The sequence below is a fragment of the Callospermophilus lateralis genome, chromosome 3, assembly GCF_048772815.1.
Source record: "Callospermophilus lateralis isolate mCalLat2 chromosome 3, mCalLat2.hap1, whole genome shotgun sequence".
Classification (NCBI taxonomy): Eukaryota; Metazoa; Chordata; class Mammalia; order Rodentia; family Sciuridae; genus Callospermophilus; species Callospermophilus lateralis.
Window position 1 is genome coordinate 175,826,526 of NC_135307.1, and position 21,048 is coordinate 175,847,573.

Genomic DNA, 21,048 nt, shown 5'->3' on the forward strand with positions numbered 1-21,048 from the left:
AACAGCTTTAACCTCTGGTATCTCACAGTCCCTTGTTTATTCAGCTCTCAAGTCTATAACTGTTGCCTTCTTTAATATCCCCTCACTCACTTGTTCTGTCACTTGGAATGCCCTTGACTTCAATTTCTGCTAAAATCTTCAAGTTCTTTCAAAATCTACTCAAGCTTCCCTGATACCCTTCTCCTACTGCTGCCAGGCACTGAACTCTGAAGCTGGGCAGAAAGGGGAAATGCCAAGAGATAGCAAAGCCATTTACGTCCATGCTTTCTCTCCAGCTTTGAGATCCCAGCAGCCAGGTCACTCAAACATACATCTCCCATCAGGCCTTCCATTCAGTGGCTGGCCCTTTGAACGGTCTGGTTACCCTCCCTAGATATGTTCTTTCTTCTATTTGATTTCCAAGAACCCATAAGTGCTCATTTAGGCAAACAGGAGGAACCCAATTCCCCACACACCTTCCTGTGATTCTAATCATGATGGGGTCTGTGGTAGGGGAGGGTTTTAGGAAAGCCACCCCCCGAGTCACCATTCTCATCTACAAAATTAGCTAAAAATATTTCTAAGATTGTTGTGCCCCTGGCACACTAGTGTCAACAAGTAATAGCCCCCTCATGGTACACTGGATCAATCCAAAGAAAAGTAGAAATGGGGAAGAAAAAAATACAAACAGGCACACACACACACACACACACACACACAGGAAAATGCAGACAGTGATTACAATTATAAATGGGTTAAATTCACCAATTAAATGACAGTCTCAGATTTGGTTACAGAAACAGATTATTTATAAGACACATCTGAAAAGAGAGTTCGGGGGGGGGGGGGGGGGGAAGAGAAGAGTCCCCTCTTTACCAATCCTTTGAAGTCTAAGAACCTGCCTGCAGCCCTTACCATCCCACACTGAGTCAAACCCTGGTCTTCTCAATCTTCACCAGTACATGACTATAACCTCTACTTCAAGGCCCACAGTACTGGCAGTAGATTATATGATAAAGGCTCAAAATCCTTTTAGGCACCAAAATTTTATTTACCCACCTTCCTGCTTTCTTTTAACATTCGAAACAATATATAAACATCATAAACCAAAATTAATCTTTTTAACCCAGGGTTGTGGTAGGAACTATCATGTTACAAAGTGGTGGCAGATTTATGCCTATTTGTGTTTTTCTGGCCTCTCTCAATCTCTGGCTGTGACTTCTCTTGTCCTTTCTTGGCTGTCTTTTAACAGTCTATTCTAACCCCTGTGAAATAGGGGTTCTGAGGTTTGAGAAGACCCACCTTGAAGTAAATGAAGCTCTTGGGAAGATTCAAACTCCACAGTTCTTCTTTGTCCTTTGATATGACTCCTTTTTATCTGTCATAGGCTGAAAAATCAGTGAACTGATAAACGAAGCACAGAGATCTTAGTTCACAGACCAGGTAAGGCCTGTATAAAGTGCATGGGCTTTGTGACCACCACTACCAACTTCCTCTCTAAGAAAGCACTGACTAATGAGCAGTACCACAACCCCTGAGCTCAAGGTTCCCTATGGATATCTCTGCATCTTGACCAGGGTCTCTCAATTCCCCTTGGCACAGTTAGAACAATGAGGGATGCAGCATAGGTCAAAGGCTGAGTGCCCAGTCTCAGTGAATTGATGGGGGACATTGACAAAGTAATTGCAAAGATGGTGCCATTTGTCTTGGAGAAGTGGGGCCTGGACAGGGATAGCAGCTGGAAGGTGACAGGCAGTCCTGGCTCAGTAGCGGTAGTGATCAGGCTTGAAGGGGCCATCACGGGACATGCCCAGGTATTGGGCCTGCTTTTCAGTCAGCTTGGTCAGCTTCACATTAAGTTTGCTCAGGTGGGCTTCAGCCACTGCTTCATCCAGCTAGGGAAAAACAAAGAAAAACCTGGAATTAGTGCCATGTTCGGGGACCCTGCACTTGTACCAGCTACCAAGAAAGGCAGAAACTGTTCAGTTGGGATATCTGCCAACAGAACACATTACACCTCATTCTATTCTCACAGCCAGCCTCAGTGGGTGTGTTGTTTTGGCTGCACATCTCCCCACCAAGTAGTCCCAGTGGGACCACTGATTATATCTCCTTCCTCATCTTCCACCAATTTAAGCAGCTAACTACAATGCTTCTCTGGAATTTGTCTTCAGTCCAGGACATATTTTCCATGACAGATAGAGTCAGGGGATTCTGTTTACACTGGGATTCCTAAGCAGAGAAGGGTAATCAATCTCAGTTCACCAGTAGCAAGTCTACTTGACAAGTGAAATGAATGTAGAGAAATCAAGAGTCAAGACACAGAAAAACAGAACTATGGAGCTAGAGTGTCACTCAGTGGTAGAACACATGCTCAGCATGTACAAGGCCCTGGATTCAATTCCCAGCAACCCCCTACCCAAAACAATCAGAGATACAATGACACTGAATCTTGAATCCAGTGTGTGGATCTTAGACCCACCATACTGCCCAAACACTCCTTTTTCCTCATTAAACGGTTTCCTTTTTTGATTAAAATAGATCCATATGTGCAAGACCTAGAATTCGAAACCCAGAACCACAAAAATAATTTAATTAATTAATAAATAAATAACTAAATATATCCATACATTCTTTGATACTCCTTCCTTCAAGAGGAAGAACCTGAAAGCAGAGCACTTGCCTAGCATGCATGAGGCATGATTCTCAGCACCGCATATAAACAAGTAAATAAAATAAAGGTCCATCAACAACTAAAAAATAAATAAATAAATAAAAGAGGAAGAACCTAACCAGGCATGTTGATTCACACTGCAATCCCAGCTACTTGGGAGGCTGAAGCAGGAGGATGACAAGTTTGTGGCCAGCCAGAGCAACACAATAAGACCTTGTCTCAAAAAAAAAAAAAAAAAAAAAAAAAAAAAAAAGAAGAAGAAGAAGAAAGAAAGAGAGAGAAAGAGAAAAGAAAAGAGAAAAAGAGATCCTAATTCTCTATCCCTTGAATGACTCAATTCAAATGAACAGAATAAAGCAGAAGTAATGAGTATGACTCTGGAGACAAGGTATAAAAAGCAATGTGACTTCCTCCTTGCTCTCCCCTGGGTCACTCAGGGAGCCAGCTGCCATCTCATGAGGACATGCAAGAAGCTCTATGAAGAGACATAGGAGAGAGAAACTGAGATCTCCCATCAACAGTGATGTGAAGGCAGATTTTTCAACCCAGTCAAGTCTTCAGATGTTTGCAGCCCTGGCAGAAATCTTAACTGTAACCTCTTGAAAATGATCTTCGGTCAAAACCAGAGAGCTAAGCTGATCTCAAACTCCTACCCACAGAAACAGAAATAAATGTTTATTGCTTTGTTTTGTGAGACAGCGCCTAACTATGTTGCCCAGGTTCAAGCAATCCTGCCTTCAGCTTCCCAAGTAACTGGGACTAAAGGTGCATGCCATGCACCTAGCTAAACGTTTATTGTTTTAAGCCAGTAAGTTTTAAGGTCAAATGCTTGTAGCAATAGATAAACACCCTGATTTGAACCAGTTTCTATTACTGGCTACCAAAAGGATCCTAACTAATAAAACTGCCATCCTAACCAGGCATGGTGTTGTACACCTGTAATCCCAGTGACTCGGGGGACTGAAGAAGGAGAATCACAAGTTTGAGACCAACATCAACAAATTAGTGAGCCCCTAAGCAACTTAGTGAGACCCTGAATCAAAATAAAAAATAAAAAGAGCTGGAGATATGGCTTAGTAGTAAAGCACCCCTGGGCTCAATCCCCAGTACCAAAAACACAAAATAAAACAAAAAACCAAAACCCTGCCACCTCTTTTTACAAACGAGAACATCAAGGTTATAAAAGATGAAATGACTCACCCAAAGTCACACAGCTAGTGAATGACAAAGCTAGGATTTGAATATTTGGGAGTCATCTGGCTCCCAAAATGTTTATTAAGCATCTGAGCTAGAGCCTCCAGGGCAGTTTTGAAGAGATGGAGCAGAAACCAAGGGGGAATGGAGGCCAAAGTTATATAAGGCAAACCTCTAACTTTGACCAGTGCCAAAATGCATGAAAGGATCCTGAAAAGAAGGTCAAGATGCTGTAGTTAAGAGAAGGGTCAATTCTGAGTGTGGCTGTCACTTTTCTCAGCTTCTAGCTCTGGGTGGGGCCTCTCTCTTCCCCAAGGGCCCCAAGTCCCATCCCAAGATGGCACCACAACCTCTAATCACAGCCCAGCTCAGAAAGCTTTTCACTCCCATGTGGTTTCACATCTACTATTTCACTGGAGTCTCACAAACATCCCTAAGAAGCAGGAAGGGCAGGGTTTATACTGGTATTTAACAGAAAAAGAAACTTAAGCCTAGAGAAAGTACTCTGAGTACCAACTAAATCATCCCTTTACTCGCCCCAGCCTAGCTCAGGATGATTTCATTTTCCCGGCAACCACATCAGAAGGCAAGTGTACCACAATGGTTAAACAGACCCTACAACAAGCCTGAGGACCTGGCAGGCTGCACAGAACTTTAAGGTCCTTTTGGGTAAAACATTTGGTCCAGTAGAACAGTGGCTCAGGGACATGAAGGGGAAGGAGTTGGCTGGTCCAGAGGGTACATGCTCCAGGCCAAGTAGATATTCTTCCTCAGTTGGCAGAACCAAGGGGTAGAGGGTGGTGTCAAGATCTATCACAGCGTCTCCAGCAGCCAAAGGCTGGAAGAACAAGAGCTACTCTTACTGGTTACCCAATAGGGAACCTGAGGATCAAACAGGGTAAGCCACTCTGGATGTACTATAAGGAGTCACTCCCCATAGGTTCCTCTGGGCCTCAGTGGGCCTGTTTCCTCTTTTGTCACACGGGGAGAATAATTTTAGCACTGTATAGAACCCTGTGGGGACCTCTAAGAGGGAAGGCAGACACTTTCCTTATAAATCCTAGCAAGCTCTGTGTGGGAAGCCCAGGATCAATCACATGACCCCTGGCTTGAGATGGAGGCAAGAACTCACCTTCTTGGGCAGGAAGTGAACCCCAACAGGGTACTTGTCTGAGTGGGTCCACAGCTCAATCTGTGCCAGCACCTGGTTGGTGAAGGAATTGCTCATCACAAAGCTAGGGTGGCCCATGGCACAACCCAGGTTGACCAGCCGGCCCTCAGCAAGCAGGATGATGCGGCGCCCATTCTTCAGCCAGTAGCGGTCCACCTGTAGGTCACCAGGGCAACAGTGAGGGCTGGTGGGGCTCTGCCCAGTCTACCCCTGCCTCCCACCCCACCTAGCAGGGGCCTGGAATGCACCAGAACAACCTCCACACAAGGCTGGCACACACAGCGAATAACTAATAGCCAATAACCTTACAGATGTGCTATGAGAATTTAGTAAACTGCTACCTGTATAGCACTTGGCTTTACACGAGGCACCGAGTAAATGCAGCTAATATATGCCAGATACCCTGTACTAAGTCCTTTACATGTAACTACGACACGCCCTCCTAAAACAACACTATGATTTAAGAACTACTATAATTTTCCTTTCACAAAAAAAGAAACTGAAGTTTACAAGTGCCACCTGTCAGCCTTGTCAGCCTGAGGACGTATCCCAGCTTTCAACCACCATTAGAAAGTTGAATGCAACTTAGAAAAGCTTAGTAAAGCTGAGTGCAAGGACACTCAACTTGAGCTGCATGTTGGAATCACATTGGGAACCTTAAAAATGAGGATGCCGGGCTCTACTCCCAGATTCCAGGCCACAGGGTGTGTGTGTGTGTGTGTGTGTGTGTGTGTGTGTGTGTGTGTCTGCAGAGGTCAAGAACTCCTGCTTCAGTGAATGAAAGAAGAGAAATTCCCAGTCTCAGTGCCCTCAATCTTCCACTTCTTTCAGGTATCTGAACACACAAAAATTTGCTTTCTCCCTCCTCGTGGTACAGCAGTGGAGGTAAAGCCAGTGACCTAACTGCAACAAAATGGGTGCTGCACAACGGGGCTGTACAGAGCACAGTGGGACTGCCCACCACCCAAGGAGCTGGCTAGGAAGTGGGTCCCTTGAGCTGGAGCTTAGAGAATGGCAAGGAAAAGGGCACTCCTCTGCTCCAAACAAAAGGAGCTGGCTAAAAAGGTAACCAGAAACAGGAGTGTGGTGCAATATTCAGGGAGAAGGGTCCAAGATGGCCTGAACGTACAGGTTCTTAAGAGATGAAGTTGGGAAGGAGGCTGACAAACTGCAGGAATTCTGAGAGTGAGGACAGAGCCCAGCTTTGGAGGAGATCTTCAGAGATCCATCACCCTGAAGTAAGCCAGTGATACCTTTGTAGAACATCTTTCTGGATGCCAGGGAAGCAAGCCCTGCTGTGGCACCAGGACTCTCAGCAGAAAGAAGGAGGCACCCTCCACCTAGCCAGGAAATGACACTGCAGGCTAGCACAGGACCTACCCAAGGAGACCTCCCACAGGCAGAGGGTCCAGGAGTAGGGTGGGGCATGTGTGTGTGTATGTCCACAGAGGCTTGCCTGCCCCTCAGAAGCTCTAGGTTCCTGGCTGGTCCCATGGTGTGGCTCTGACTGTGCAGTCTTAGGGCTTTGGTCAACTCTGTGTCTACACGTTCTATACAACATCTCAAAGATGAGGCACTAACTCAAAGAACCCCACAAGCAGGCTTTCTCCTCTTAAAACTTTAAAAAAAAAAAAAAAAATTTTTTTTTTTAAATGATCTCCAGGTGTGATGGAGCAGGCCTGTAATCCCAGCAACTTGGGAGGCTGAGGCAGGAGGATCACAAATTCCAGGCCATGCTCAGCAATTTTGTGAGGCCCTCAGCAATTTAGAGACCCTGTATCAAAATAAAAAACAAAAAGGGCTAGGGATATAGCTCAGTGGTAAAGAGTCCCTGGGTTTAACCTCTGGTACAAAAAAAAAAAAAAAAAAGATCAACAACTTGTATATACTCAAGGATTAATTACTAGGAGAGATTGCTCAGAGTTTGCTTAAGGGAAGGGAGTATGGCTCAGTGGCAGAGTGCGTGCTTATCACACACAAGGCCCTAGGTCCAATCCTATATACACACATAAAATGAGCTTGCTTAACTTGAAAGCTCTTGATATACAAAGCCAAAATATCTTCCAGAAACATATTACTTTATAATCAGAGAAAAAAATAAAGCCACAATAAATATAAGCCAAATAATATTTCACACACCCCAAAGGAACTCATCTCTCGATGGCCCACTGCAAACCTGTCCTTTGACCAATAAGCAGCCCACTTTTCACACAGCTGTTCCAGCCAGAAACCCAGCATCCTTTTCAAATTCTTCCCCTAGTCTGACTCCAGTCCATCATCCCCAACACTCTCCTAGAGTGCTGGTTGCCAATACCTCTGCAGGGTTTTGAGAGCACCCTCTCAAAGCCTCCCCTGTCCCCATGCCCGTTTCCATGCTCCACACAGTAGCGGCATGAATACAGCAACCTCAGGATGTACACAGTTCACCTACCTAATATGGTTAGGGATTCTGGCTGCCCTCAGGATCAAATCTGCCATCTCAGTTCCAGCTCTGAAACCAGGCTCTTTCCCACACCCCTGCTGGCAACAGCCTCCTAATCTGCTCTCCCTGGGGGGCAGCCCAAAGCAGGTGGGCTCAGTCCTCCACTGCAGGTGCCGGCAGAGCTAGGGCCTCTCACCTGGGGCTTGATGTTCACCTTCTCCACAGCATTCTCATTGAGCCACTTCACATCAATCTCCACATCAAAGTGCCCAATGTTACACACGATGGCATCATCCTTCATCTGCTCAAAGTGCCTGTCAGGGAGCCCAAGCCCACAGGAGACCATCAGAGACAAAGAGCAGTCACAAGTCTACACCCCTCCTTTGCTCCCCAGGATGCCCACTGGCACCTACCGGCCCAAGATGATGTCCACACAGCCTGTGGTAGTGACAAAGATGTTGCCCTCCTTGCAAGCCTCGTCCATGGTAGTCACCTCATACCCTGTGGAGACAGTAGCCATGGGTTATCCAGGAAGGGCTTGTCTCTCCCCTGGCCCCAGTGTCGACCCCACCTTATCATATACCTTCCATGGCAGCCTGCAGCGCATTGATAGGGTCAATCTCGGTAATAATGACACGAGCCCCAAAGCCCCTCAGGGCCTGGGCACAGCCCTTGCCCACGTCACCATAGCCGGCTACTACTGCCACCTTGCCTGCAATCATCACATCCGTGGCCCGTTTGATGCCATCTATGAGGGACTCCCGGCAGCCATAGAGGTTGTCAAATTTACTCTGAAAAGAGAGAGGACAGGGATGATGGGGACAAACAAGGTCTTGGGGCTAGGCTTCAGAATTGTTCCATAGGGCCCCAAGCCTCAGGCCCACTCAGCAACTCGGCCTGGCTGAACCCCTCTGCGACTCCTCCGGACCATCCAATGCTCAACATGCCCCTCACCCTAATCAGCTCCAAGACCTTCTCCCTAGTCTTTCCTGCTGGTCCAGCAGCCTTCTAGGCATCAAACACTAGGAGAGACTGCTGGATCAAAGAACTGGGTTAATTTTAAAGCTCGTGACAGCCAAAGACAATGCTCTTGAAACCCAGGTCTGAGACCCACTGTGCAGTTTTTTCCTTCTTTAATGTACTCGTTACCCTTGGTCTATACCCCTTTTCCCCTCAGATGAAGGCTTCATGTCCCTGGTCTGCAGCCTTCCTGGGTAGGCTTCTCCAGGAAAATGATAACATGGGTCTGAAAATCCCTCAGGGTCTGGGAACAGCCCTTGCCCATGTCACTATAGCCTGCTACCACTGCGCACAATCATCACATCTGTGGCTCACTTGATGCCATCTGTGAAGGACTCTCTAAGCTGGAGCTGGCACTGCCCCAAGGACTCACCTTGGTAACAGAGTCATTGACATTGATGGCCGGAACTTTCAATATCCCATTAGCCATCATCTTATATAGATTGTGGACCCCAGTTGTGGTCTCCTCAGAGATGCCTCGGATGCCTGAACAAAAGGGAAAGAATGTCAGAGACCAGCTCTGACTCACCTAAATTCCCTATCTTTATCCCATAATGCCATTCGTCTTTCAGGATTCCCAGCTCCGTGACTGACAGTACAGTCCACCCAATCACGCAGGCCAACATAAGGGAGGAGCCACTAGATGCCCTCCTACAGGGAATCCATCACCAGGCCAGATGATTCCACCTCCCAGCCTCTCCCAACTTCTCCATTCTCACTGCTATTATCACTTTTTCTTCTTTTGGTTTTATTTATTTATTTTTGGTACCAGGGATTAAACCCAGGAGTGCTTAACCACTGAGCCACATCCCCATCCCTTAAGTTGCTTAAGGTCTCGCTAATTTGCTGAGGCTGGCTTTGATTTTGACAATCCTCCTGCCTCAGTCTCCCAGGTCACTAGGATTACAGGCATGTGCCACCACACCCAAATGATTGTGGCTGCCATCATTTCTCACCTAGTCTTCCTGCCACAATTCATCCTCCATAAAGCAGTTGTAGCCACTTTTTTCATGTATATTTTAACAGAAATCTCAAATCCCTCCAATTATTTCCTTTTCTCTCAGGGTTAAGCCAAACTTTCTTATAGCATTTTTAGGTCACACCTGGCCTTCAACTAAAGCTCCACATCGTGGAATATTCCCTAAGGAAGTCTCCCTCCATTCATTGCAGCCATGCTAGCTTCCTATTTACTTAACAGTCACTCCTTTCCTGCCTCAGGGCCTTTGCACTCTCCATATACCACTCCCCAGATACTCTCCTCCCCACCCTGCTTTTAACAAAGCTGGCTCCTTCCCAGCTATTCTCAGTCTTGGCATTATGCCAGCCCTTGAGCTATCAACTCAGCCAGCAACCTCAGCCACCCAGCCCCATGTCCACGGAAATCCAGGCCAGGCCCCAGCCTGTCTGCTGCAAGAGTCTCATGTCCTCCTGTCTTCCACAGAATCTGGGCATTTTGCCAGGCCTCGGGCACCCAGCCCACCCCCTGGCCCTGCTCACCTGACAGAAGCTGTGGGTACTTTGTGTGGATGAGGTTAGTAAGGTCTCCACCGTCGTCCAAAATCATATTGAGGGGCCCATCCTTGAAGTACAGTGTCTGCTCGATGCACCACAGGTACTCTTCATCTGTTTCACCCTTCCAGGCATACACTGGAGGGTGAGTGGCACATCAGGACCTGACCTTCCCCATCGGCACCTCTGCTCAAGGGTATTGCCCAGGCAGAGCCAATGCTACCTCCTTCCTAATTTCCATGCCCAGCCACTGCCAGCCCTGAGAACCCAGCAGGGGTACAAACACAACTTGGAACCAGAGAGATCTGAGTTCAAATCCTAGCTCTGCCACTTACCAGCTATATAACCTTGAGCTAAACACCTCACTTCTCTGAGCTTCAGTTTCCTCCTCTGTATATGGGGCTCACAACAGTACAGATTAAATGAGACAGAGGCCAAGTATAGCCCCTCAGGTACAAGTATGTGGAAATTGTTCCTTTCTCATCCCCTTCTGCCTAAGCCCCAAGGACTGGGTATCAACCCACACAGATCAGAGCTCCCACCCATAGTGAGACCTCCTACTCAGTGGATCCAGACATTGTTCTGTTCTGAAAGGTCTTAAGGGCACAGCTGCCTCTGTGGTGGGTAGTCTCAGGCAATGTCTGGCCAAAAAATTACTAATAGCAGCTACTACTAATGAAGCACTTTCTCTGTGCCAGACATTACTCTATCGCTTTATACTGCATCTCATTTTTCCTTATAGAAGCCCTGTGGGGCAGGCGTTACCACTGTCACCACTTACACCCAGAGAGAGCCTAAGATGTGCCTGTATCATGTAGCATGGTATCCCAGAGAGGCACAGAACCCAGAGCTATTGAGGGCCAGCTGTGCTCCTCCCATGGTATGGAGTAACAAGGACACAGGTGTGGGGTTCCCAGGAAATTACTGTGAGCAAAGGACATAGGCCAAGCAGGGCCGGCTGCCTTTCCCCACAACTAGAGAATATAATGGTCTTGAAAATAAGGCCTTTCTTGGGGTCACGGAACCCAGCCAAGGCTGAGGCCTGTGGGACACACCCATTTAATCCCAGTCAGTCTATGAAGAAGCCCTCTTCATCTCATCTGTGGCTGATCAGAAGGAATCTTGAATGTCCTACTTAATCACCATCAGATCTAACTACTCCCTCCTCTTAGTGCAGACATGTGCCCTTCTCCAGCAGTTCATGAGAAAGTCCTTCTTCTTTAGTCCTGGTCCTTCCTAGCCCCTTACACTACCATATCTCTGCAGTGGACCTCTGGGCTCTTTTTCTGCCCTCTCCCTCCCCAGTTCTTTGGAAACAAATCCACATCCTTCCTTTAAGGAACTTCCCTTCCTCTATATCATATGGCTCCCAATCATAAGATCCTGCCCATCCTGGTCACAGGCTTGAGATGGCTCAATAAGCACTTCCCCAGGATTTTAGATGATAGTAAAACAAAGCAGCTCTTTCCTATGGGTCACCAGGCTAGGATCCTCAGCCCTGCTGTAAGAAGCCTGTTGCTCTAGGGGTCAATGAAGCAAACAGGGAGAAGAGGAGTCCGTTCATGCATTCCCACATGCCCCAGGAGCAAGTAGGCCTCACCTGGAATGCCAGCCTTGGCAATGGCAGCTGCTGCATGGTCCTGAGTGGAGAAGATGTTACAGCTAGACCATCGCACCTAGAAGGGTCGGCAAAACAAGGCTGTGGGTCACTGATGGTCAGAAGCACCAGGGTCATGGGCAGGGAGAAGGAAAAACCCTGGTTCTAGATGTGAGAGGCTGGGGACCACAGTCCAGCCAGTGCCACAACCACACACTGGGTGAGTGGATGGGAGCCACAGCAGTGACAAGATGCAGCTCTGGTAGAAGGGAAAAGGCTGAAGCAAAGAGACAAGTAAACACGCTACTGAAGAAAAGTCCATAGGAAACACAGTGGGAACCCTGGAGGTGATGAGCTGTCATGTGTCCAGGTTTCCTGAACTGAGAGAATCTGGAAGGCTGGAGTTGCCACTTACTGACATGGGGAAGATTCCGGGAAGAGCAGAAGGCTAAAAATCGAGTTTGTTCAAAAATGTTTAATTTGAGATATGAATTCTAAGTGGAAAAGACACATTAGAACCAGAAAGTATAAGATTGGAATTCCAGAAGTTCAGCCTAAATGCAGGTATTTGGGTGTCGTCACCATACAGACAGTATTTAAAGTCATAAAATCCGACCACCAAGACTGAATATGGCCCAGGATGGTGACGCACACCTGTAATCCCAGTAGCTCAGGAGGCTGAGGCAGGAGGATCGCAAGTTCAAAGCCAGGCTCAGCAACTCAGTGAGACCTTGTCTCTATATAAATTATAAAAAGAGCCAGGGATGTGGCTCAGTGGTTGAATACCCCTGGGTTAAATCCCTGGTACCAAAAAAAAAGGAAGAAAGAGACTGAATATGAAGAAAAAAGAAGAGGGCTAAGGACTGAGCCCTGGAGTAGTCTGTTGGTTTTGGCTGCCTGGCACTGCCCTGCTCACCTCTGGAAACCACCTTGCTTCACGACTCACTGAGATCTTGAATAAACTGTCAATCATTGGTACACATGACCCAGACTGAATCAATCAGAGCACTCCAATCTTCTGGAAAGCATGATTGGTCCAGGGCAGGCACATGACCATAGCAGGGACAATGAAAGGCAGTCCTTAGAATACTAAATAGGACTTTGAGGTTGAGTTTTTCCTTCTAGAGCTCAAAGCCAGGAAGGTGTGTTGAGCTCAGTCAGAAGCTATCTTTCTGGTCAGAGAGAAAATCTGTAAAACATTCACCACGAGGGTAGCAGCACTGGGAAAGGGAAAATTCAAGTAATAGGGAGGACAGACCCTGCTGGCCCAAAGTTGGCCCCACACCTGGACTTCTCCCCACTCCTGTAGAGTCTTCTTCCCTGGCAGAACCCAGAGAGGGGAAGGGACTCACCCAGGGTCACACAGCAGTGGGTCTTACCTCAGCACCCAGGGCGACAAGAGTCTCAATGAGGACAGCAGTCTCTACTGTCATGTGCAGGCACCCTGCAATGCGGGCGCCCTTCAGTGGCTTGGAGGCCGAGTACATCTCCCGCATGCGCATCAGGCCAGGCATCTCATTCTCTGCAATGTCCAGGGCCTTGCGTCCCCAGGAGGCCAGGCCAATGTCCGCTGCAGGGGCAAGATGAATGGGAGTCCCATAAGCCATCTCCTCCCACCAACCACGAAGCATGAGCACAGTGTAAAGACCCGATCCACATATGGGCCCCAAACCCTTGGGCTTGACTATGCGTCACTGCATTCTCTCATTTAGTAACCATGTATGCAACTGGGCAGCCTAAAGAGAAAAACATGGTACCTGTTTAAGTGCAGCTTACCGTCTTGTAGAGAATGCATTTAATCAAAGAATCACCCATGAACACCAAAGTTACAACACAGAGGTACCCCTTCAAAAAAGATCTATCACCTTCCACCACCCTTCCTTTCTACTGTCACCTCCAGGTCACTCATTCCCTAAAAATTTTAGCTCCACTTCCTCTCCACATTATGACTTTTGGTGATTCAACACTCAAATATTATCCAACATCTTGGACTTGACACAGATCCTTGAGCTCTGTGGCAACATGAAAATGCTTCCTCCCCTCTCCTGATGTTTCCACATGGAGGGAATGCATCAGTATAAATAAGATTCTCTGTCCCAAGGAAGGTGGATTGGCTTGTCTGAATAAAATAAGGTCCATCAACCCTAAAAAAAAAAAAAATTAAGTCAGCTAAAAAAATAAATGAATGTGAGATGAATAAACTGGGCATGCTCAGTTTGGCTCTCCCTTCTTTTGTAAGCAAGCACCTACCTGCCCACCTGAAGGAATCAGGTATTCTCAGCTCTCTTGACTGTGACTGGTGGGTAAGCAGGGTTCAGTTAGCAGGATCATTTGGCTTTTACACTAAGCTACACCTCTGGCTTTGATGTTATCAGTAATAAATAGTTTATTTTGGTCTTTAGCTGACACCTCAAATGTCTCAAATTTTGCCAATTCTCAAGCAGGAAAGGATACTATTATAAGTTCTGTCGCTGTCTCATTGCTTAGGGCCTCACCAAGATGCTTAGGCTGGCCTTGAACTTGCAATCCTCCTGTCTCAGCCTCCCAAGTTGCTGAAATTACAGGTATGTACCCCTACCCCAGCACTTTTTCTTATTTTGAGACAGAGTCTTATTAAATTGGCCACCCAGGTTGGCCTTGAACTTGCAATCCTCTTGTCTCAGCCTCCCAAATTGCTGGGATTACAGACCTGTACCAGTGTGCCCAATTGACTGTAGAGAGCTTAATAACAAATAACAAAACTGAATCAGTCTGCTTCCTATTGAACCTTTAAACAAGAAGGGTTGCAGGTCTAGTTCAACGGTAGTCACATGCAAGACCCTGGGTTCAATTCCAGCACCAGAATAGTATCAGAGGTGAAATATTCCACCCCCATGGAAGTCACCACTCCTGCTGCACCTTGACGAGATCCCACTTCCTACCACTCTCCTTGCCCACCCGCCCTGGGAGGACAGACACTGAGGATGATAGCTCTCCCTTGGAAATCTGGATTTCAAGCAACCAACTCTGGTCATGTCCCAACTTTCCAATTCTTTCCCTCTTGCCCCAACTTCAACAAGATGGCAACCAGTCAGGTAAGAACTGCTTCCTTCCCCAGCTTAGGATTTCAATCTCCATCCCTCTGCCCTCTTTCCTCTGAGAACTCACTTGGCAAAACTCCCACCCTGGTTAAACCCAACCCTCTGCTGCACCTAAGCCAGTGACCCAGAAGGAGAATCAACCACACCAAGAGGTCTTATTCACTAAGATCATAAATCTAAAGGGACAAAGCACATTCCAGCAATCATTTAATATTTTCCTAGTAAATTTACTTTTCTTTTCAACTTTTCCCAAACCTCCAACACCTCTCCACATTAACTAATAACCTCATTTCACAATTCATTAAGAATTCAGGGGGCTGGGAATATAGGTCAGTTGGTAGAGTGCTTGCCTTACACGCACAAGGCCCTGGGTTCAATCCCCAGCACCACCAAAAAAAAAAAAAAAAATTGGGGGTTGGGGTTGTGGCTCAGTGGTATCTCACCTAGCACATGTGAGGCCCTGGGTTCAATCCTCAGCACCACATAAAAAAACTAAGTAAAATAAAGATATTGTGTCCAACTACAACAAAGAAAGGAAGGAATTAAGGAAGGAAGGAATGAAGGAAGGAAGGAAGGAAGGGAGGGAAAAAAAAGAAAGAATGAATTCAGGATCATGCCACTTTCCTCCAAGGAATCCACTGCCCTCCTCATTTAGATTTACAGACTAGGCAAGCTTTACTGTTACAACAGACAAGCTATCCCTGATCTCCTATCTTCTCTCCTCCTTCAGAACCTCAGTACTCCACTTCTCAATGAGTCTAGTAGCTGGGCACATAATCCCAGCAACTTACGAAGCTGATACAGGATGATCCCAAGTTTGAGGCCAGCCTTGGCAACTTAGCAGGCCTCTGTCTCAAAATTTTTTAAAAAAAGGGCTGGGGTTGTGGCTCAGTGGTAGAGTGCTTGCCTAGCATGCGTGAGGCACTGGGTTCAATCCCCAGCACCACATAAAAATAAACAAATAAAATAAAGGTATTGTGTCAATCTACAAATATATATATATATATATATATATATATATATATATATATATATATTTTTTTTTTTTTTTTTAAAGATACACACAGGAGATGGACCCCATTGGTTAAATGCCTGAGTTCAATCCCTAATACCAAAAAAAAAAAAAAAAGTGCCCAAAGACCAGTCTGATCCCCAATCAGAGGACTTATTTTTTTGATACTGAGGATTAAACCTGGGGTGCTTAACCACTGAGCCACATCCCCCATGCTGTTTTATATTTTGTTTAGAGACAGGGTCTCACTGAGTTACTAAGTGCCTTGCTAAGTTGCTGAGGCTGGCTTTGAACTCGAAATCCTCCAGTCTCAGTCTCCAGAGCCTCTGGAGCGGTGGGGATTACAGGCAAGCACCACTGCAATGACTCAGAAATCCTTTATCGGCTTTATTGGCTTCTGGTTCTCCTCCTCCTCCTTCCTTCCTGGCTCTTCTTGAACTAACAGACTCAAATATTTGGAAGCCCTCAGGGCTCCAAACATCTTTTCTAATTCTTGCCAGATGAACTCTTGTAGCCTTAGGGTTTTGAATTCCTTCTCTAGGATAAGGACTCCCCTGAACTTGAGACTCTTATAATGCAGCTGCCTATTCAGCATCTCCACTTGAATGTCCAACTGGATCTATTATGTATCAAGTGTGAGCTCCTTGTCCATAAACCCTTAATCTTCTCATTTTAGGTAATGAAACCACCATCCAGTCAGCCTCTCTGACCAATATTTACAAGATTTCTTATTTCCATTTTCACCTCCATCAGCATGTTTTTGGCTCAACATCCAAATACATAATCAACCCAATCAGAGCTTACCACCCTTGTTTAAACTGTCACTTCTCAGACACTGGTCACCCCACTCCCACATACCATGTTCCCCACAGCAGCCAAAAGGGAAGCTTTCAAAATCTTAAGTTATATGACCTCCAATAGTAAAGAATACTTTACTATTCTACCAAAATAATGAATAACACAAACAAAAATCTCTCATGACTTCCCCTAACCTATGAATAAAATCCTAACTCCTCACCTGGCCTTCAGGGCCTTACCTGATCCTCTCCCCAGCCATCACCTTCTTCTCTCTTTCACTAAGGGCTCAGCCACACAGACCTTGACTGTCTTCAGACAAGCTCATTCCCACCTCAGGGCTTTAATTCCAGCAGTTGTTAGCCTAAAAATTTACTCCCCAAGTACTGATGTAGTATCTGGCACTCTGGTGTGCTCAAAAAAAAACCTGGAAATGGGAAAGAACAGGGTAAATTCCTGCTGGAGGAACAGAAAGTGGGTCAGGGTGACTCAAACAAAGATGGGAAACCTATAAGGTTTAAAGGAGCATATTATTGCTGCACAGATCTGTGGAGCAAGAAACCCAGAGAGACTTGTGAGGTGGGAGAACAAATACAAAACAGTGACAATATTACATTATCTGTATGCATGTCTGTCCCACCTACCTGTCCTTGGGTCACCTTTGCATCTCCAGTGCCCAGCAGACCCTGGCACAGAGAAGGAGTCAGCAGATATTTGTTAAGAACCCTTGGGTTCAATCCCAGGTACAAAAAAAAAAAAAAAAAAAAAAAATTGAACAAGAGAAGATTCAGGGGCTGGGATTGTGGCTCACTGGCAGAATGCGCTTGCTTAGCTTAGCATGTGTGAGTCACTGGGTTCAATCCTCAGCACCACATAAGAAAATAAATAAATAAAAAGTTACTGTCCATCTACAACTAAAAAAAAGAAAAGGAAAAGAAAAAAGAACACATTCAGGAAAGGGGGCTGGCACTGGCCAGAGGTGGCAAAAATAAAAAATCAGAACCTAGTCCAACTCCTAGCATTTTACCAATGAGGAAAAAGCCTAGACAGGAGTTTGCCACAGGTTCCATAGCCAGTCAATGGCAAAGGTGGGTCTGGTGGCCAGGCAAAGACAGACCCTTCACAAAGCCCTGCAATAGGTGACAATGGGTTCTGTGCTATCCTATCTACTTTACTACCATCTGTCCCTCAACCTAAAAATAATACTTTCGATGATGTCCTCGTGGAAACTGTGCTAGCCATAGAGTTTTCGATGGAAAACTCAACTTCAAGGGTGCAGAAGGGGCTGGAGCTCCAAGTTCTGGGGCTTTTGGTACCCTGGGGAGCTGAGGACCTGCAGAAGTTGCAGGAACACAAGAGGAATAGTAAGAGCCTTGTTAAACCTCTCCTTCTTCATCTATAGAGTGAGGATAACCATCCCTAACCTTGCTGTGTCCCCTGAGGGATTACACAAAATGCCAAATGGGTAAAATCTGCAGATTTTGACAGAGGCTTCTTTCCTCCATTCTTACATAACCAAGACCCCCCATTCCAAATCCACCCTTATGTTCACCCACACAACTCAATTCCCTCCACCCTGACCCTCCAAAGTATGACAAAGTCCCTATCCCAGCCATTCCACTAATGTGACCTTGCCTTTCTGGGCTACAGCATCATCATCTACACAATGTGGGCAATAGTCTACTCTGATGAACGATTTCAACAGAATATTTACAAGTCAACTCTTCAGTTTCTTCCTCTGTACAATGGGATAATGTCCACTTCTAAAAAGATTTTGTAATCACAAATCACCAGATACAAATATATTGGTATCTTTCTCCACTTTAAGGGGGTCCTTTTTTAGTGGGAGGGGATACTGGGAATTTAACCCAGGGGCAATTTTATCATAACCAGCCCCCCCCCTTTTTTTTTTAATTCTTTATTTTTGAGACAGGGTCTAAGGTGCTTGGGGCCTAGCTAAATTGCTGGTGCTGGCCTTGAACATGCAATCCTCCTGTCCTAGCCTCCAGAGCTGCTGAGATTATCACAGTGCACCACCTCATCCAATTAATGGTGTCTTTTTTAATTGAAAACTTTTTTTAAAATTTGAATTTAATTTTTTTAAATTTATTTTTTAATTACAATAAAATGCACATATTTGAGGTATGTAATTTGATCAGTTTTGACATGTAATATACTCAATATAAAAAGCATTTCCATTACACTTTTTTTTTTTATGGTGCAGAGTTAATGGTGCCTTAAAGTTACTTAAAGTAACTTTACTTTTAAAGCTGCTAATCAACCTGAACAGATTCTTGGTAAAAATTTAATAAGGTTGTTCCAAGTGTGTTCACTGGTACACAGTGATGAAAAGGGTGGGCTCAGAGGTCTAGATACCCTGGTTCAAATCCTGCTCCATCACTTTCCAGTTGTAAAACTGTGGACAAGTGACCTTTAGGATCCATCGTAAAGCAAAAATAGTCCCTCAACTATTCTTGAGAGCTATGAGAATAAGATGGGTTAATCTAGAATTAGCTAGAGGGTAGTGTCCATGCCACAGTTAAACGCTCAGTGAAGGTATGATCAGCCTTCTGGTCCGTGGGGCAGAAGGAGAATTTTTCCAAACTCCCTAAATTTTATTCGTGATTCTCTGCACGATGGTCCCTGTTGGGAAGGTCCCACAGGTTGAGGAACTAGCCCAAAGTTCCCGGTGAGCGGATCAGTGCGGCCTCGGGCTCCCTTTTCAGGCCTCTCTTCACAAGCTGGTGCCCTCGCCTTCCCTGTAGGAGGCCAAGAAAATGGTGAGCCCTTGCCTGGGACCACCCAGTTGGCCAAAAGGCAGGATCTGGATGCCTAGGGAGGTTCCAGCGGGGGCCACTAGTTCCAGGCCGCGGTCAGGTGCACTTTCAGCACCCACCTAGCCGCTGGAAGCGGAACGCGCCACCAGATCGGCGCTGGTAGCCCGCGCGGCGTCGCGGGGCATGCCGGAACTTGTAGTCCGCAGCTGCCTCCCAAGACCCGCTCGTCGCGATGGGAGAACTCCAGCCCCCAGGCGGCCCCGCGCTCAGGAGCGCGCGGAGACAGAGATTCAAGGGGCTTCGGGACCGCCCGGGGCGGCCCCGCGGCAGCCTTACGGCCGCTGCCCCAACAAGCTCCGGGTCAGCCCGGCGGCCGCCATCCCGCACAAACCCTCAGCATGCACAGAGTAGTCACAGCAGGCTGCAGTCCTGGAACTCACCGACTTTGTAGGGCAGTTTGTCAGACATGCTGGCGGCGCTTCCGCACGCAGCGATGGACACAGGCAAAGGGGGGTGGGCCTTGGGCTGAGAACCGGCACCTGGCGGGAGGCGCGCGTTAGAGATCTGCGTGTGGCGCCGTCTTCTTTAAATATCTTCCTCTTACTTGCATATTCATGAGTCCCCAGGGCTGAGTCGTCCGGGGCGGGGCCCAGCGCACGGGGGCGGGGCCGAGGCAGACTTCGATCCCTGAGGAGAAAAGTACACATTTTATCAGGTGCGGCCCTTAGACCTCTGGCACCAAGGAGAGCGGCCTGAGAACCAGCCAAGGCCGTTCTTTGTCTCATTGGTTCAGCCAGCATATCCGATGTTAAAAACAAACAAACCTTTGAAATACTTACCTCCTGATGCCCATGAGTAGGTTTCTCTGGGCCATTAGGAATGGAATATCCATGTATCTCGAGCTTTCCTAGATATTGCCCATTCCTTTCCAAGGTGGTTTTATTATTTACCCTTCCACTCTAGTGTTCAGGCTGGTCACTCTACATCCCTGTTACCACTTGTCATCGTCTGACATAAATTTTTATTGAAACTGATGGGAATGAAAATGTACCTCCTTATGGTTTTAATTGGCCACCTGAAGATCCTGTAACAACCATCAAGAAATTCTCCAGCCTGCTGAGATGATACATGCCTTTAATCCCAGCGATTTGAGGCTGAGGCAGGAGGATCATAAATTCAAAGCCAGCCTCAACAACCTCGCTAGGACTTGGGCAATTAGGTGAGACCCTGTCTCAAAAAAGGGGCGGGAGTCTCTGAGGTAGCTGTTTTTTACCACTCCCAGTGGTAAAGTGCTCCTGGGTTCAATCCCCAATACCAAAAATAGAAAAGAAAGAAAGATTTTCCCACTCCACTCAGGCACCTCTGCCCATCTCCATTTCTCCTACTTCCACCCTTCCCCTCCCCTTTCTTCACCTTCTCAAACTTTTTCAGCGTTTGTCTCTACTCTAGGTTGGCACCATTTTCATCGCCCAATCAGTCAAACTGCATGGCTTCCAAACCCAGATCTTATATGAAACTCCTTCAGCCAAGGTCATCAGGGAATCTGACGTAACCCGACCAATGTTGCCTCAGCCTGCATCTCAGCCCACCTCTTGACTTCTACTTCTACTCTACCCCTACTCTTCTTTCTCTTTACCTGGACTTAACAGCAACTTCCTCCCTCTTCTCCTCCAACATCTTCAGGGTTAATGGTTTTTATTTTTATTTATTTATTTATTATTTTTTTTAATGCAGTGCTGAGGATCAAACTCAGGGCCTCATTCGTGCTAGGCAAGTGCTCCACTACTGAGCTACAACCCTAGCCTTATGGCAGCTTCC

General features: G+C 46.5%; 1 protein-coding gene across 3 annotated transcripts; it reads right to left on the reverse strand.

Annotated features, from left to right (window-relative positions):
• Positions 1-1,006: 1,006 nt before the first annotated feature.
• Positions 1,007-19,835, reverse strand: Ahcy (adenosylhomocysteinase). 3 transcript variants are annotated; one of them, XM_076851713.1, is made up of 11 exons: positions 19,671-19,835; positions 16,696-16,880; positions 12,946-13,136; positions 11,570-11,645; positions 9,958-10,107; positions 8,834-8,946; positions 8,024-8,231; positions 7,854-7,941; positions 7,637-7,754; positions 4,980-5,174; positions 1,007-1,874 (listed from the first exon to the last, which is right to left on the reverse strand). In XM_076851713.1, the coding sequence occupies exons 3-11, from the start codon at positions 13,078-13,080 to the stop codon at positions 1,743-1,745; spliced, it is 1,215 nt and encodes a 404-aa protein (XP_076707828.1). In that variant the 5' UTR covers positions 13,081-13,136; positions 16,696-16,880; positions 19,671-19,835; the 3' UTR covers positions 1,007-1,742. The 3 variants fall into 3 exon arrangements, with proteins under 3 accessions (XP_076707828.1, XP_076707829.1, XP_076707827.1); XM_076851714.1 differs by lacking the exon at positions 19,671-19,835 and adding an exon at positions 17,098-17,199; XM_076851712.1 differs by lacking the exon at positions 16,696-16,880.
• Between the last annotated feature and the right edge of the window lie 1,213 nt (positions 19,836-21,048).

Bases quoted from the DNA above. Each gene is read 5' to 3' on its own strand.
- Ahcy (XM_076851712.1), bottom strand. From the start codon at position 19,698: ATGTCTGACAAACTGCCCTACAAAGTCG. The intron at 7,755-7,853 runs GTAGGTGCCAGT...GCTCCCTGACAG, and splicing joins GTGGACATCATCTTGGGCCG to GCACTTTGAGCAGATGAAGG. The intron at 5,175-7,636 runs GTGAGAGGCCCT...GGTGACCTACAG, and splicing joins AGGTGAACATCAAGCCCCAG to GTGGACCGCTACTGGCTGAA.